Genomic DNA, 13,856 nt, shown 5'->3' on the forward strand with positions numbered 1-13,856 from the left:
TCAGGCAGTACTGCAATTTAAAAAATCACTTTGATTATGCAAAGTACTATACAGTACAAAGCACTTATTACTGATTTATTCATTCCAGATATTCATGAGCTTTATGCGTCGTTTCATGCTAGTAACACAATACCTTTCTTTCGTAACTATGGGGAATTTACTCATTCATTTCACAGGCAACTTTTAGTGGTATTAACTATCAAGTGTCACAGCCAGTGCATCTTTGCTGCAGCTCCTGAAAAGAAGAATATATCGCGTTCTGATTTACTGGGCACAAAGAGAAAGGACACAATGACTGGAAAATAACATGTGGTAACAAAGCAAAAAGAATATAACCTGGAGTTTCTACCTACCTTTTGATCAAAACTTTCAGGTGTTAAGTAGAAGTTGTGAAGTGGAACAAAATAGTCTTCAAGGAGACCCATGAGCAAAACCAAGTAAACACCATCTGCAAACTAAATAGAAATACTGATGACATTTCTAGGTGAAAGCATCTGTTTTCAGATAAGCATTCATAAACAAGCAGAACAAAGAATGCTTGGCCCAAATTATGTACTTTGATTTCTACCACTGTTGTTTGCTAGCACAGAAGTGTAAGATGGTTCAGGAGTCACAGACTGCTCCTTTCAGGCATAGCAAGGAACTGACAGCAAGTGTAACAAGCATTTAGGGGTTTGTTTCATCTGCTCCCTGGATTCACCTATACCCTTGCAATCACCAGTGCAGCTGAGCAAGGTAAATCAGTCTTTTCTTAAGAGCCTGTTGACATAGCTGCTTTCTTGTCAGTTCTCTAAAGAAAAGAAAAAAACAGGATACCAGGCTTTCTCCCTACATCTGGTAGCATTATTTCCCCTACTCTCATTTCCTGAGCAAAACAAGCAAGCCCATCAGCTATTGCTATAGCATTAACCTATGCAAGATCATGTGCCAAAGACTATTTAAATTACTTACATACAGTAAATAGCTTTAAGCAGAAAAAATTAAAAGTAATTCACCTGGGAGTTATCTACAATTTGTACTCCTTAGTTGTGCAGAGTATTTGGTCTGAAAAGGCAGGGACTGAAAACAACATCTTCTTTATCTCCAGCCAGTTACCTATTTACTAGGCTACTGAATACTTTGAGGTGAGGTTAGAGTATGTAATCTGTTCTTGCTCTTCCTCACATTCATTTTACTTGCTTGAGGAATCTTGCCAACTTCACTACTGTATTTAACAAAGCTCTTTTAGTTTAATAAAAAAAAAAAAAAAAGACTTCCTGGGAAACATGTTTGCACATTATATACTCCCAGTCCTACTACTACAGTACCTGGTCATTTCAGCCACAATCCCTCTTAAGTCGTGTGTGTTGGACATTCAAATCTCTGCCCTTAATCAGAACTTGAAATTAAGTCTCCCCTGTCACAGGTAGGAAGTTTAACTTCACAAAAGAATTTTTTTCCCAAGTAAAAATAGATTGTTTACAGTTTCAGTAAACACTAAATAATATACTAAATACTTTCAGCAATACTATTCAATATTCCTACCAATAGGATGACTACTTACTGGCTAAGGGGGGGTAATGTTATGTATTTCTAACAGACTTCTCACTTGTGATCCTGATATGGTGTACGTGATATCCTCTAACCTTTTCAAAAATAAATTGTTGGGTACTTCCAAGGCATTAAGCAACAATTTATTGTGACAAATCAGATCCAGTCACCCATTTATTTCAGCAAAGCTATAAAATAGCAGAGAATGACTGGCATTAAACTAAGCCTGGCTCAAACCAATTACCTGTACTGCTGGTATAATTCTCTAGATGCCATGCTTATTTTTTTGCCAGGACAATAAGATAACCATCTCTCCACAGTTCAGTGAACTCTGGAAAGAATATCTGCTTCTGCTAAGCCAAGCCCATGCCTGAAAATTGCTGAATTTTATCTGTAAAGTGAGAACTACCCCACTGACACTGAAATTCACACTTAAGGTTTCCAAGCACATTCGGTACCAGTTCTGCACTAGAGACGGAGAAGTCCTCAGAGCAGACGGTGGTGGTTGACACTCACCTCCGCTAACTTGAGACAAACTAACCTGGAGTCAAGCCACTGCAGTACAGGAGCTCTGAGTCATTAATCCACGCTGCTGAGAAGCAAGCACAGTGCATGTGCTCACAAGACAGCAGAGTAAAGAGGAGGATATGAAGGCCTTTGCTGCAACAGCAAAATTGTTTCCAGTCCCACTTTGATGTGATCAAAGCTAGTACTGATATCTCTATGACGAACTGCACACTGCAGTCCACACTCCTCCCAAGAGCCCCAGGCAGCCAGCTATTAAGAGCTTGTATCAGTTCATCATGAACCCTCACAGCTAGAAAAAACACAACCCACCATCCACCCATAACTATACCAACTGCTTTGCAGAACTCCACTTTGATCCGAGAGACAAGCTGCCCTGAAATCCAGCCATATTCTACAGTCATTAACATAACCCTATTAAATATCCAAGAATTTCACCTTATAATACAAATCAACAGCAATATGAAGTACATGTAAACATGAGTAAAGGAAGCAAGCATCAGCAAATGTCATTGCTACTTAAAACAGAGAGCTTTTGTCCCCTAAATTAACGTGCCCAACAGTTCCATAACAGGGTTTTATGGAGTGAGGGCCTAGATTTGCAATTTACACAGTTAGATTACATACAAAAAGACAAAGTCTCCTACCTGGGTTTCTAACTCCGTTACTTCCAAATTCAGTTTATTCAAGTGTTTGTTCACAAAGGTGATCAGAGACTATAAAAGAAAACACCAGAACCAGTGATGTTAGACACTATAGTCAGTGCCTATGTGAAAGGGTTAACATAATCTTTTAAGACTTTTTTTTAAAGCTTAATAAATATGCATGTGTGCTATTTGCTTTTGCATAAATAAGTACATAAAACAACTCAGTCGTATAGTCATTTTTGTTGCACCGTATGCCAGAAGTCACCAGATGGTGCTATTACATACAGCTTACTAGTTATTTTTCTTGGCACATAAAGCATACTTTAGTGTCGTGGGAAAAAGCTGTGATGACATTGGTTCTTTTGGAGGTTCTTCGTGAAGATGAAGCAAACAGTTGGTGCATTTACTGTCCACACTAATCTCTTCAGGTTCTTGGAGAAGATCCACTGCCTGGGAGCAAGGCAGCAGCAGCACTGAGCTAAGACTCCCAAGAGAAGATTCCAACAGTACGCTGTCCTGCACACACCTCTGTTCCTGGAGTGATGTGTGTATATCAATTAGAAAATTACAGTCAGGATGTAACCCAAGTCTGGCATTTCTACTCCCATAGGAAGCAGACATCCAAGATCCTGCTACTATGAGCCACATTACGTGCTCATGTATTGAAGCACAGAGATCTGCCAGCCTGCTTATAACATTTTGAAACGAGACATAGAGTTGGGTGTTAACACTTTCATTGTGTGGATAGAGTTAACTTAATTCTCTATCAACTTTAAAAACACTCTTCTAGAAGATGTTTCAGATTGGAAAGATAAAATCTTCCAGAGACTTCAAAGCATTATTTTAAATGCATACATCCGCTGTTTCATACAAAGTGAAGGGACAAATTACAATACTGATCTTTGCATACTACTGTTCTAATAAATACCTTAACAGCCATGTTGGAACAACATGGAGTCTCTTCCTTATGTGTTCTCTAAAACTAACAAGAGCTGGCAGAGATCAACACCTACTTTACCCCTCCATTCTGCCTAGCACAAAAAGCCATGTCAAGAATATGTCTGGATAGGCATGCTTTGCGATGATGCTCAGCCTTGGAGGAGAAACCAGAGGACCATATGAATTAGTGTTAAGTAGAAAACCCTGGGACAAAAGCAACTCTTCTGTAAAAGCTTTATATTTAGCAAACTTATTTATGGGTGAATCACATTTCAGGGTACTGTGGAAAAAATCTTCCAGTTATGGAAGATCATCTTTAGTACAAGAATGAGCTGAAAACCAAACAGCGAGTGCTTCTTGGGGAGACTAAGGCTGAAGACACACGCATGACTGTGGCTGCCCCAGTGAAGGGGTCACCACTTTAATGAGCCAGCCGCTCATTAGCCTACAGCGCAGCCCCTCCTCGCTGGAGGACAGCGCCTGGGACATAAAAGCGTGTACAATTGTCCAGTCAGAATGATCTGTACCACTGCAGAGTAGTGCAGAGTAGCTTTTTCTAACCTGCATCATTTTGATTGAATCTAGCAGCACTACCTAGCACTACCATTAGAAAAGCCTTGGCCAATAAACCAGAGTAATGAGACAAGCCTGACCGAAGCCAATGAATCCAGGTATCACCTGGCTTTGAAACAGTGACCGCTGGGGGATAAACACGCTTCTCACTATTTCAGTATCCTCTTCTCCTATCTATCTCCTATCCTATTTTCCAGATCTTTCTGGATATCTTTCCAAAACCATAAGAAAAAAAGCAATGTAGAAAATAAAACTTGAATTTTATTTTTTACCTTTTTGACTACGCTGAGTTTGTCTGGTGCATGATCAAAAAGTGTGTCAAAGGCATCACGCTCTGGTTTTAGGGGGGGGAAAAAAAAAAAAAAAATCAATACACCTCCAACAGCCAACTATGGGAAGCAGGTTATGTGTCCCAAGCTTAAAGGTCTTTCTCAGAAAACCACATAACAGAGACTCAAGCTAAAAGTTATCACCTGATTTTGGTGTCTAACTAAATGCCAGAGCAAACTCCCCATGGAATTTTAGAGGTAACTGAAAATAAACATACCATTCACTGATTTCCCTTTTCTGCCATTCATAACGGGTACACAAAACATGTAGGTGGAATCAAAATTAAAATGAAACACAAATTTTGACTATGCCCCAATCCTAACTTAAACAATGAGCCACTGAAACATCACCTGGTTTTGATGCACTACAGCTACAGTGATAGCTATGGTTGCATCCACCACTTGGTGTCAAAATCAGATATTAATTTGGTTAATTTAAAATTACTGTTAGTACCCCTGACTTCAGTAAAGCTTAAAACTGAACATGAGTGAACCTGATCCAGCAGTGTAGGAAAAGCAAAGCTTACATACAGTATGAACATTTAAATTATTTTTAGACTTTCAAAGCATTGTATAACAATATCTAATCCAATCTAAAATCTACTAAATTGACTATAGTAGTGCAACATTTCACATTGTGGCAGCTTTGGGCTGACTGAAATTTTCCAAACACTGAGTTTTTTGGATTACAACTGTCATCATCAGGTAAAACAGGAAAAAATTGGAAATCTAACCAATTGCAGTTGCATTTGGAAAAAAAAAAGCATAAAAAAATGCTGGAAAAGTGTGCAGGTTTTAAGCTGTTAAAATTTTCAACATAGTTTTTAACAGTTTTTCCAATTTCAAATTCTTTTTGTTTACCTTTTAATAGTTTTCTATTATTAAATAAACAAACATATTTATTATCCAAATCCCTTTCGTATCTGAAGAAATGTTATTTAGTCCCTATAGCGCCCTGACATTACTTATTTTCCGAATACCTTATTAATCATTAATATAGATATTCTGCAAGAGGGGAAATGATAGCGTTCACATATTACAACCGGGGAACAGAGAAACTAAATTACTTGTTCTTCATCACGCATAGTCCTTTACAGGAGCCCACATCTCTTCAGTGAGAAGTGGTGACTTGATGCCACTAACAAAACTAAATGCAAAAAGAGAAGTCTCTCGGCAGCAACACCAAAAAAATTGGGTTTTGTTTCGAAGACCAAATCTACGGTTGGCAAGGTCCAAACTGTAAAATCTAGTGAATATGGAGGAGATAAGACACTCCATGCAAAGGAATTATAGAGGGCTGACTGGCTGCTGAAAGCGGACAGATAAACAGAGCTTTCTTAGACCTTGTACCATACACCTTTGCTTCAGTAATTTTCATGTATTCATTTGTATATAAATTAAATGGTCACATCATGAAGGTGTAACTCTTATTGCTGGGGGTTGCAAAGATTTTTACTTGCAAGCCACTAACAACAGTACTAGGAAATACTGCCCTGTGCAGCATTTTCACTATTCATTACTTGCAAATGAAAACTAATCAACAGAGACCAGTCTACAGAGCACAAGCAGTATACTGGATGATCTGGTTCTACCCATTATGCTCCACATCTCTGTGGAGTAACAAAACCTGCCCGCGCAATACATTCCAACCCCACAGAATTGCTCAACCTATTGTCTTGATCTGCTGAAGGAAAACAGACAAGATTTCTGTGGCTGACATAAATTAAAAAAAAATTCAGTCAATTTTGTTACTTACCAAATCTTCCCATCATCATCCTGCAAGTCAGAGCATTCAAAAATATCTGGTTAGTTCACGAATAATCACTTTGAAAAGACAAGACCATGGGCTTAACAGGCCTTTTCCTGCAAGATGCCGAGGGATAACCACTCCTACCAAGTCAGGAGGCTGAGCATGGTGCAAGACCAGACCCATCGTGCTGCAGGAATGTCCCCAGCAGACCGCCAGTGATGTCAGGGAGATACATTTTAAATGAATGGAAATGTGTAATTATGTTTTACACATAATTACGATTTCTTATGCATAACTATTTTTATGATGAAGACTGAACAAATGTACTTCTGTGTACAGTTTCCACAAATACAGTCCACAGAGCTCAGAAGGAGCAAGGCTATCTATCTCACTTCAATCTGTTCTCTCTGAAGAAAGAAAACATACATCAGAGCTGGATATTATGTAAATAAAACTGCCACATATGAATTATATACACAGCCAGTGACATCACCAGACATATGCAGATGTTTATCAGCTGAGAATCTTGCCCTGATTTGCACAGAGGAATTTTAAAGTATTCAATCAATGCTGGATTCTGCTGATCATTGCATTTTCCGTAGCTATCCTTATAACTGGGTGTGCAACACATTAAACAGTAAACCTCTTAATATTGTGTAATATTAAATAACTTAATAAATAAATGTATAAACACACATGCAAATCTGTAAACATGTTTCTTGCTAAAAAAAGTGTCTAAACCCCACTCCGCAGATTACATCTTACAAACCACATCTGAAGGAGAGGACAAGCAAACTACATTGTTGAAGAGCATAGGAGTGAGGGGAGGAATTTTGGCCCACAAACCTGAGGCAGAGCTCTGATCCTACAAAAAACACTATGAGATCTTTAATGTCCACAGAGAGATGTTATGATCTCATTTTTGAGCATTTCCATCTGAAAGATCTTCCCCACTGAGCTAGCCACATGGTACTTCATTTATCTTCAAAGTCATGGAAAGCGGAGCCAACTCTACAGGGAGCCAATACACTGATAAACTGAAGGAGGGCTCATGCAAGCCCCTCTTACAAGAGATGCCTTCAGGCCACGTGAAGAAAAATCTCAGCTTTTATTTGCAGCCAAAGTGCATGTCTAGCCTTCGCCTTATAAAAAGGACTGTAAAAACATAAAGTAATCCGTTGCAAAAACTGGAGAGGGAAGAGGTTTATTTATTTAATTTATTTTTGCTGAGCTCTACAGAGCTCATCTCTGAGATGAGACATCATCATGAGAGATCATCTCTCCCTACAATTTTAACAGGGTATCGCTTCAGTTTTGAGAGGTATTCCAAAGAGCTGCCTTTTGTCAAACTAATTCTTCGCCAAAATATCAACATGGGCCGTTCGCTTGAGAGAGGCAACAGCACTGGGCAGAAATTAGTTATATATGGCCACCTCCAGAAGGCAGGGGAAAAAAAAAAAAAAAGGCCCACAAAGGTCACTTTCAAAGAACTATTCAGTTAAAAGCTTCTGTAATGCAAGAATGTCAAGAAAATACTTCTCTCCTTTGTAACATATTTCCAGAGACCAAGTTATTTCTATATAGTTAAAAAAGCACCACATTAGGGGATTTTGTTAATTTAGCAGGGACAGGGGGAAGATTAAGTCTCTCTTTCGTCTTTGTAAACGGTCTCACATCATGCCCCACAGATACACTCCAAAGCTAAAGTGTTTTGTGCTTACTCTGTTGTAGTCGTCAGCTCCTCTGTAACATGAGTGGTCTGAAGGAGGCCTTCACGTTTCTGGAAAGGAAGATGGAGTTAGAAACGGGATGGCATTAGTAAAGGAGAAGCTCATTAGGGGCCCTGCAGCATTCACCATCTTTCAGAATCCCAGAGGATAAAACTGGATAAAGCGTGCTTGCTAAGTTTTGTAGAGATAGAGGTGAAACAGCTGGCACAGGAGGGCTCACTCCCAGAACAGTGGCATTCATCAGGCTGACAGCCAAATGGAAGTTTCGGAAATATATATATATATCTGCAGCCAACAGACTCACTAACAATTCTCCACCTGCAACCAGAGTCAACATCGTGCCTGGAACACAAATTAGAGAGAGTTTGTCAGCCCTATCTTAAATTCCCCAAGGGTGCTCGTTCATGTCACAGTGTCAACCAACAATTCGACACAATTGGCAGCCTGGCTCTCCGGAGAGGTCTGGGGCTGAAAGAACGTGGATGGCTGCCCCCAGGCCAGGGCTCCGGTGTGCATGAATAGTATTTCCCTGTTACCAGGTTTTCTCTCCTTGGGATAATTTTCTGCATGAATAAGGATTTTCCTACCCAACAAAAAGTTAGCATGTGGTGAGACTCAGTTTCAAAACGGCTTTATAACAGCTTCCTCAGCTCTGTTAAGACACAGCCCTCTGACACAGGTGGGGTCAAATGTTTCTGAGCCTCTCCAGAGTTTTGGAGACATGGCACGTACATCTCGGAGGCTGGAAGTGCTTTCACCTGAGTCAAAAACTTTCTTAACATCTCTACGGGTCACTTCCAAAACTATGGGATATAGCCTTATGCCTGAATGGAGGAATTTCTTTCGTCCCTTCTCTGTGCTTAAAAAGCTGACACAAAGAGCTCAAATCTCAGCAGCCATCTAGGAACCGGGTCTGTCAGAATGACTTACGGCAAGGTTAATAAAGCTGCTAGCTCAGGTAAGCAGGGAAACCACCCCTTCAGGCACAATCTCCACACACGTATGCCACCTCAATCATTTTTCACCAGCTGAGCCCCAAACAAGAAGTTATTAGGGAGAACAGCTTTGAAGAGAAACACATCCTTCCCCAGCAGCAATCTAAGAAATAAAACCTGAAATCTAAAAACCCGTAAGAAGTACTCCTGCCCCTCCACTCCCTACTCAATGAATGAAGGCAGCGTTGCTTTCTCAAGCCACCACCCAGGGAGCCTGGCTGAAAGCACGGTGGGAGCCGTGGTCCCTCACCGCCGTGCTGTTACAGCTCCTGCCTGAGCTGGGCCCTGTGCTGGATGCCGCCAGCTGGCCATGTCTTCACAGCTCCTCACTTCCCTATCACGCATCCATCTCATCCCGCTCCCCTCAGGGAGCCGCGGGAACAGCGCCAGAAGGTTTGGTGAAACAAGCCAGGATGACAGCATGGATGGAAAAATGAGGAAACATCTGACAGGGCAATGTTTTCTTGCATGCAAAACAATGTTGTCTTTATTCCATCCCACCACGTCTCTGCTTTATTAACACAGGTTTTGGGACCTTCCAGGCACCACGTACCCCAGGGAGAAGATGCTATAAACTGTGAACAAAAACTCAGTAAGTGGTGACTAGTGAATAATGCCTCCAAACGCCTGATAAGAAAGAGGAATAGATGCCAACACTGACTCCCCAACAGGTGGAAACGGCAGCATTTCTGCATAGCCCCCTCCGAGGCAGCTGAGCATGCTGCTCGCACAGCAAGCCCAGGTCCCTTGGCCTTGCAATCCAAAAGCAAATGTCATTCTTTGATAAAACTTTGATTCCTTGCACCGCTGCCACTAGACATATTTATTCTTCATCCTGCCTTGCCTCTGACCTTTCAGTCTACAACTCAGACTACAAGGGAATTACTGTAAAAATACCTCAGATCTCCCAGCAGCATCAAGGTGGAACATGCTGCAATGTTAAAACTGAGGATGAGGGAAGCTAAGTGCAAAAGACAGCAATTCCTGAGCCATGTAAAAATACCCAACACAGTGACACTTAAGAACAAATTTTACACTTACTTCTGAGAACATTTTTGTTTTCCTGAATTAGGGTATTCCTTCATCATTCAAGTTTATGTTTCAAATAACAGGTAGTAAAGTCAGCTGGAAGAAAAATCTCGGGATTTTCAGTTCTCACTGGAAGCACTCACTGAAACCACAAATTTTCTCTTCTCCCTGTCCTCACTGAGGAGGGCTGGAACAACAGGCACATGCTGAGTGACACCAGGATTAAAACATGTAGCATCTTAGACTCTTAACTCAGCACTTAGCTCAGGAGTAGCCATCAACAGGATCTTAACTAGAAGACCCACCTAAACACTTGCTCTGCTAGGACACTTCATGTACAACTTGGACATATATTGTCATGGTAACAAAATTTTCTATTTCACACAAAACCCACCAAGAAAAACAATTTTGGAGGTTGATTTCAAAAAGGTTTGAAAGTAACTAGGTTTCAGGAACTCTGCTCTTGAGAGGGGCTACCTCATGGTGCCCATTATAAAATAATATAAACAAAAGTGTTTTCTGCTGGGTTAGTCTTGTAGCTGTTCTACGTAATATTGACAGACATACAGATAGGCAAAGGTTCTTCCTGCCAAGGAAGGTAAAGCAGAAAGTCCTCTCCAAAACACTTGTGGTTTTCTGAGCAAACTAGACAGTGGAGGACCAAAAAACAATAGTGTATTGTTTGGCAGATACAGATCCAGCTACAAATCTCTCAGGCTCTAAATTAACTATTTTTAATCTCAGTCTGCCACCTCAAGATGTTAAAGGAAGGGAAGAATTTAAGGGAAGGGCAGAATGACCACCAGTCTGTGGAGATCTTGATAAATACTTTCCATGTAGCACAGTGCTGTCATGATATTATCTCATTTTATGGAGCAGGACACTAAAAATTAGAGAAGAAAAAGCCCACAACACTTACACAAGCTAATAAGGTATTCTGCATTGCTCTGAGATGGGCTACGGAAATGCACACAACTTAGCTAAGCAGTAACTTGCTAAACCAGTATGACTCTCTTGTTTTCATAGCGTAAGCACAGCCCTTCTGGGCAAGGAGCACCTCATGCATCTGCACAGTGTGAGGACGGCTCAACAAAGTTGATAATGATAATCCTAAGTGCCAAAGTCACCTGTGAAAGTGACACTTAACTAGTTTTGAAAATTTCAGTGTGGGTGTGTTCTTGCACAATACTCCACAGCATCTTGCAAGGTTTTCTTGATGCGGGGTCAATTCTGCAAAGCTTACAAAGAAGTCACTTAAACTGTTAATTAATCCCCTTAAATGCATATTCAAGCAAGAAGAGGCATTTAAACTAAAACCTTTCAGAGCAGACATCTTATGTTAATTGTGATCTAGTTTGACAGAACCCTAATCATTATCAGGATCTGTAGTAAGAGATCACTTCATAATAAATTGATAATTATAAGAACTATTATTAAGAAGATTATTATTATCTTACTTGGATTAGGAACAGTATTAACCTCATTACCATTATTCTGTTTGTCATTAGTATAACAAAGGCTAAATAAAATCCATTTAGAGAGATCTGTGTTACTGAACCAGCATCTATTTTTAGATGAGAATATGGATGCTGAACCACAAAAATTCAATTTACCAAACTATATGGCAAAAGTTATTGCTCCAGAAGAAACATGCTTCAGTTCATACTGTGCCTTGCCTTCCATTTAAATAAACAAACCTGAAGATTTGCAAGCTTTTCCTAGCAGTGGGATAGGGGGGCTGAAACAAGCCTCCTCTTGCACAAGGCCAGCTGAAGTAGGCTCATAGCCAGCAGATGCCATAACCATCTCCAGGACTCCAGGCTCTAGGTCCAAGAGCAAGAGCTTACAGCCTCTCAGGCTTAAACTCTCATTGTACCATTGCTCTGACACCTTCAGGCATTCCCTTGGGGACACAAGAGTTGCTCTTCCTCTTTCTTTCTTTCTTTCTTTCCCTAGTTTCTGTCAGCCTTTATCTCATCCTGTCTTCACCTCAGCCTTGCCTAGTCTCAAGATGCAGGGACTCTGGTGAACCAGATGCTCTCAGTAGGTGTCTTCTCTATATCCCTCCAACAGGAAAAGATGTGAAAGCACATTCTGCACAGCCTTCCCTGTGCTACAGAGGTGGAGGGTCCTGAAGCTTGAACTAAGGACAAGGAAAGGGAGGCTTTACCTCTTCACCTAAGGTTTTTTTCCTGATTTATCAGTTGCAGAAGACACTTCACTGTACTGGGCAGGAGGAGATTTCTAGCATCAGGGTGTCAGAGGACTGTTGACCACCTTGTATTTACATTTTCCTCCTTACCTTTCCAAGACAGTCAAAAGAAATTTAAGAAGAAATTGGTCTCCTATTTACATTCATGTTACTTTATACCTAACTCACCATTACTAAAATGAAAGAAATACAGCAGCCTGAAAGCAGTTCAAAATCACCTCTTAAAGATAATACATACATTTATTGTGAGCCAGGGAGTATCCATCAATTACTCACTTGCATCACACCCAGTACCCCTAGAGCATTCAGGCAGGCAGCCTGGAAAATCCCATTATTTAAATGTAAAGCAAAATGAGGCTTGCCTAAGCAACCACCTTGCAATCGCATCTTGTAAGGCGATCCACATTCGCAAAACAGAATCCAAGATCACTTTTTCTTCTTTATTCTTGAAAGGAAACCTACTGCAACCTGACAGCTCTAACAGTAAGTGGCACGTACAGAAAGCACTTCCACAGCCTGTTGCCAGCAGCTCAGCCTGCCTTGCAACAACAGCGCTGAGCAACAGCAAACAGTCACGGCATGATCAGAGTGCCAGCTGGAACAGCTCTGCCTGGTGTTTCAACAGCTGTTGAGAAAAGCTGGGTTCGCATGCTTCAGACTGAAGTGCCACAGGAGCTTCAGCTGGGATAGAAGGCAAGATAAAAAGTAAGAGTACATGTGCTCTGACAGTAAAGTCTTTGCAGAGTGAAAGGAAATGATCAACACCAAGCAGAGAAAGGAATAACTAGAGCAATATCTAGGGCAGGAGGGAAGAAATCAGGGTTCCTCAGGTCAGATCTCCTCTCCATATCCAAGGAAAGCTAACAAAAACACAAAGCTGTGAAAGAAATTTTGAAAGTCTATTAGCATGCCAAGGAAAACAACATGTCTAAGTCTGCATAATAAGTCATCGGGGAAAAACAACGTCAGTAACAGGCTTCCCAGACTAGGGAGATTCTACATGCTGAAACTCCTTTCTGTGCTGTTCATGTTTCAATGGCTTCTCTACACAAAATGCATGGCAAAACCCATTTACTAAGGTGCCAGAAATTACGGACACAACTCTCTCTTATACAAAAACCCATCACATGTTTTTAGCTTGATGTTGCAGTAGGAAATGGTGGTCCCAAACATATTAAAGATATGATGTTCTCGGGATCACATTTGAGCACACCAAAAATGCATTCCCAGGACTGGGACTCACTAAACAACTGGAACAAGAATTTTCTAAATTACAAGAGATCAGGGGACAATGGATGGGAGCAGCCTAGTACTGAAAAATCAGAGTGATAAATAATGATTGTTCTGATCAATTTCTCTCACGAGTTCATACTCACCCGTACAACTACCACTTGTACAGACACATGTTCAGGCAGTCGAATGGGAGCCCGGAAATGCATTGCCAAAGCTACCAGTAGGTGAAGAATGGAAATCAGATTCTTGCCATGGATTGCTGCAGGGAATAAGGAAAATGAAGCAAATAAAAGAATACTGAGGCCTTATTTTAAACAAACAGCTCCAGGAAAAAGGCAGGAAAAAGGCAGCGAAAAATGCCTTT

General features: G+C 40.7%; 1 protein-coding gene across 5 annotated transcripts in view; it reads right to left on the bottom strand.

Annotated features, from left to right (window-relative positions):
- Positions 1-13,856, bottom strand: part of PARVB (parvin beta) — a 67,445-nt gene that overhangs the window by 12,019 nt on the left and 41,570 nt on the right. For all 5 annotated transcript variants that reach the window (XM_041118215.1, XM_030041054.2, XM_030041056.2 and 2 more), the window contains 6 exons: positions 13,636-13,751; positions 8,015-8,073; positions 6,300-6,319; positions 4,487-4,548; positions 2,703-2,771; positions 354-455 (listed from right to left, as the gene is read on the bottom strand). In XM_041118215.1, the coding sequence (XP_040974149.1) occupies positions 354-455; positions 2,703-2,771; positions 4,487-4,548; positions 6,300-6,319; positions 8,015-8,073; positions 13,636-13,751 (428 nt within the window). The remainder of the gene's footprint in view (positions 1-353; positions 456-2,702; positions 2,772-4,486; positions 4,549-6,299; positions 6,320-8,014; positions 8,074-13,635; positions 13,752-13,856) is intronic.

This window comes from Aquila chrysaetos, chromosome 17, assembly GCF_900496995.4.
Source record: "Aquila chrysaetos chrysaetos chromosome 17, bAquChr1.4, whole genome shotgun sequence".
Taxonomy (NCBI): Eukaryota; Metazoa; Chordata; class Aves; order Accipitriformes; family Accipitridae; genus Aquila; species Aquila chrysaetos.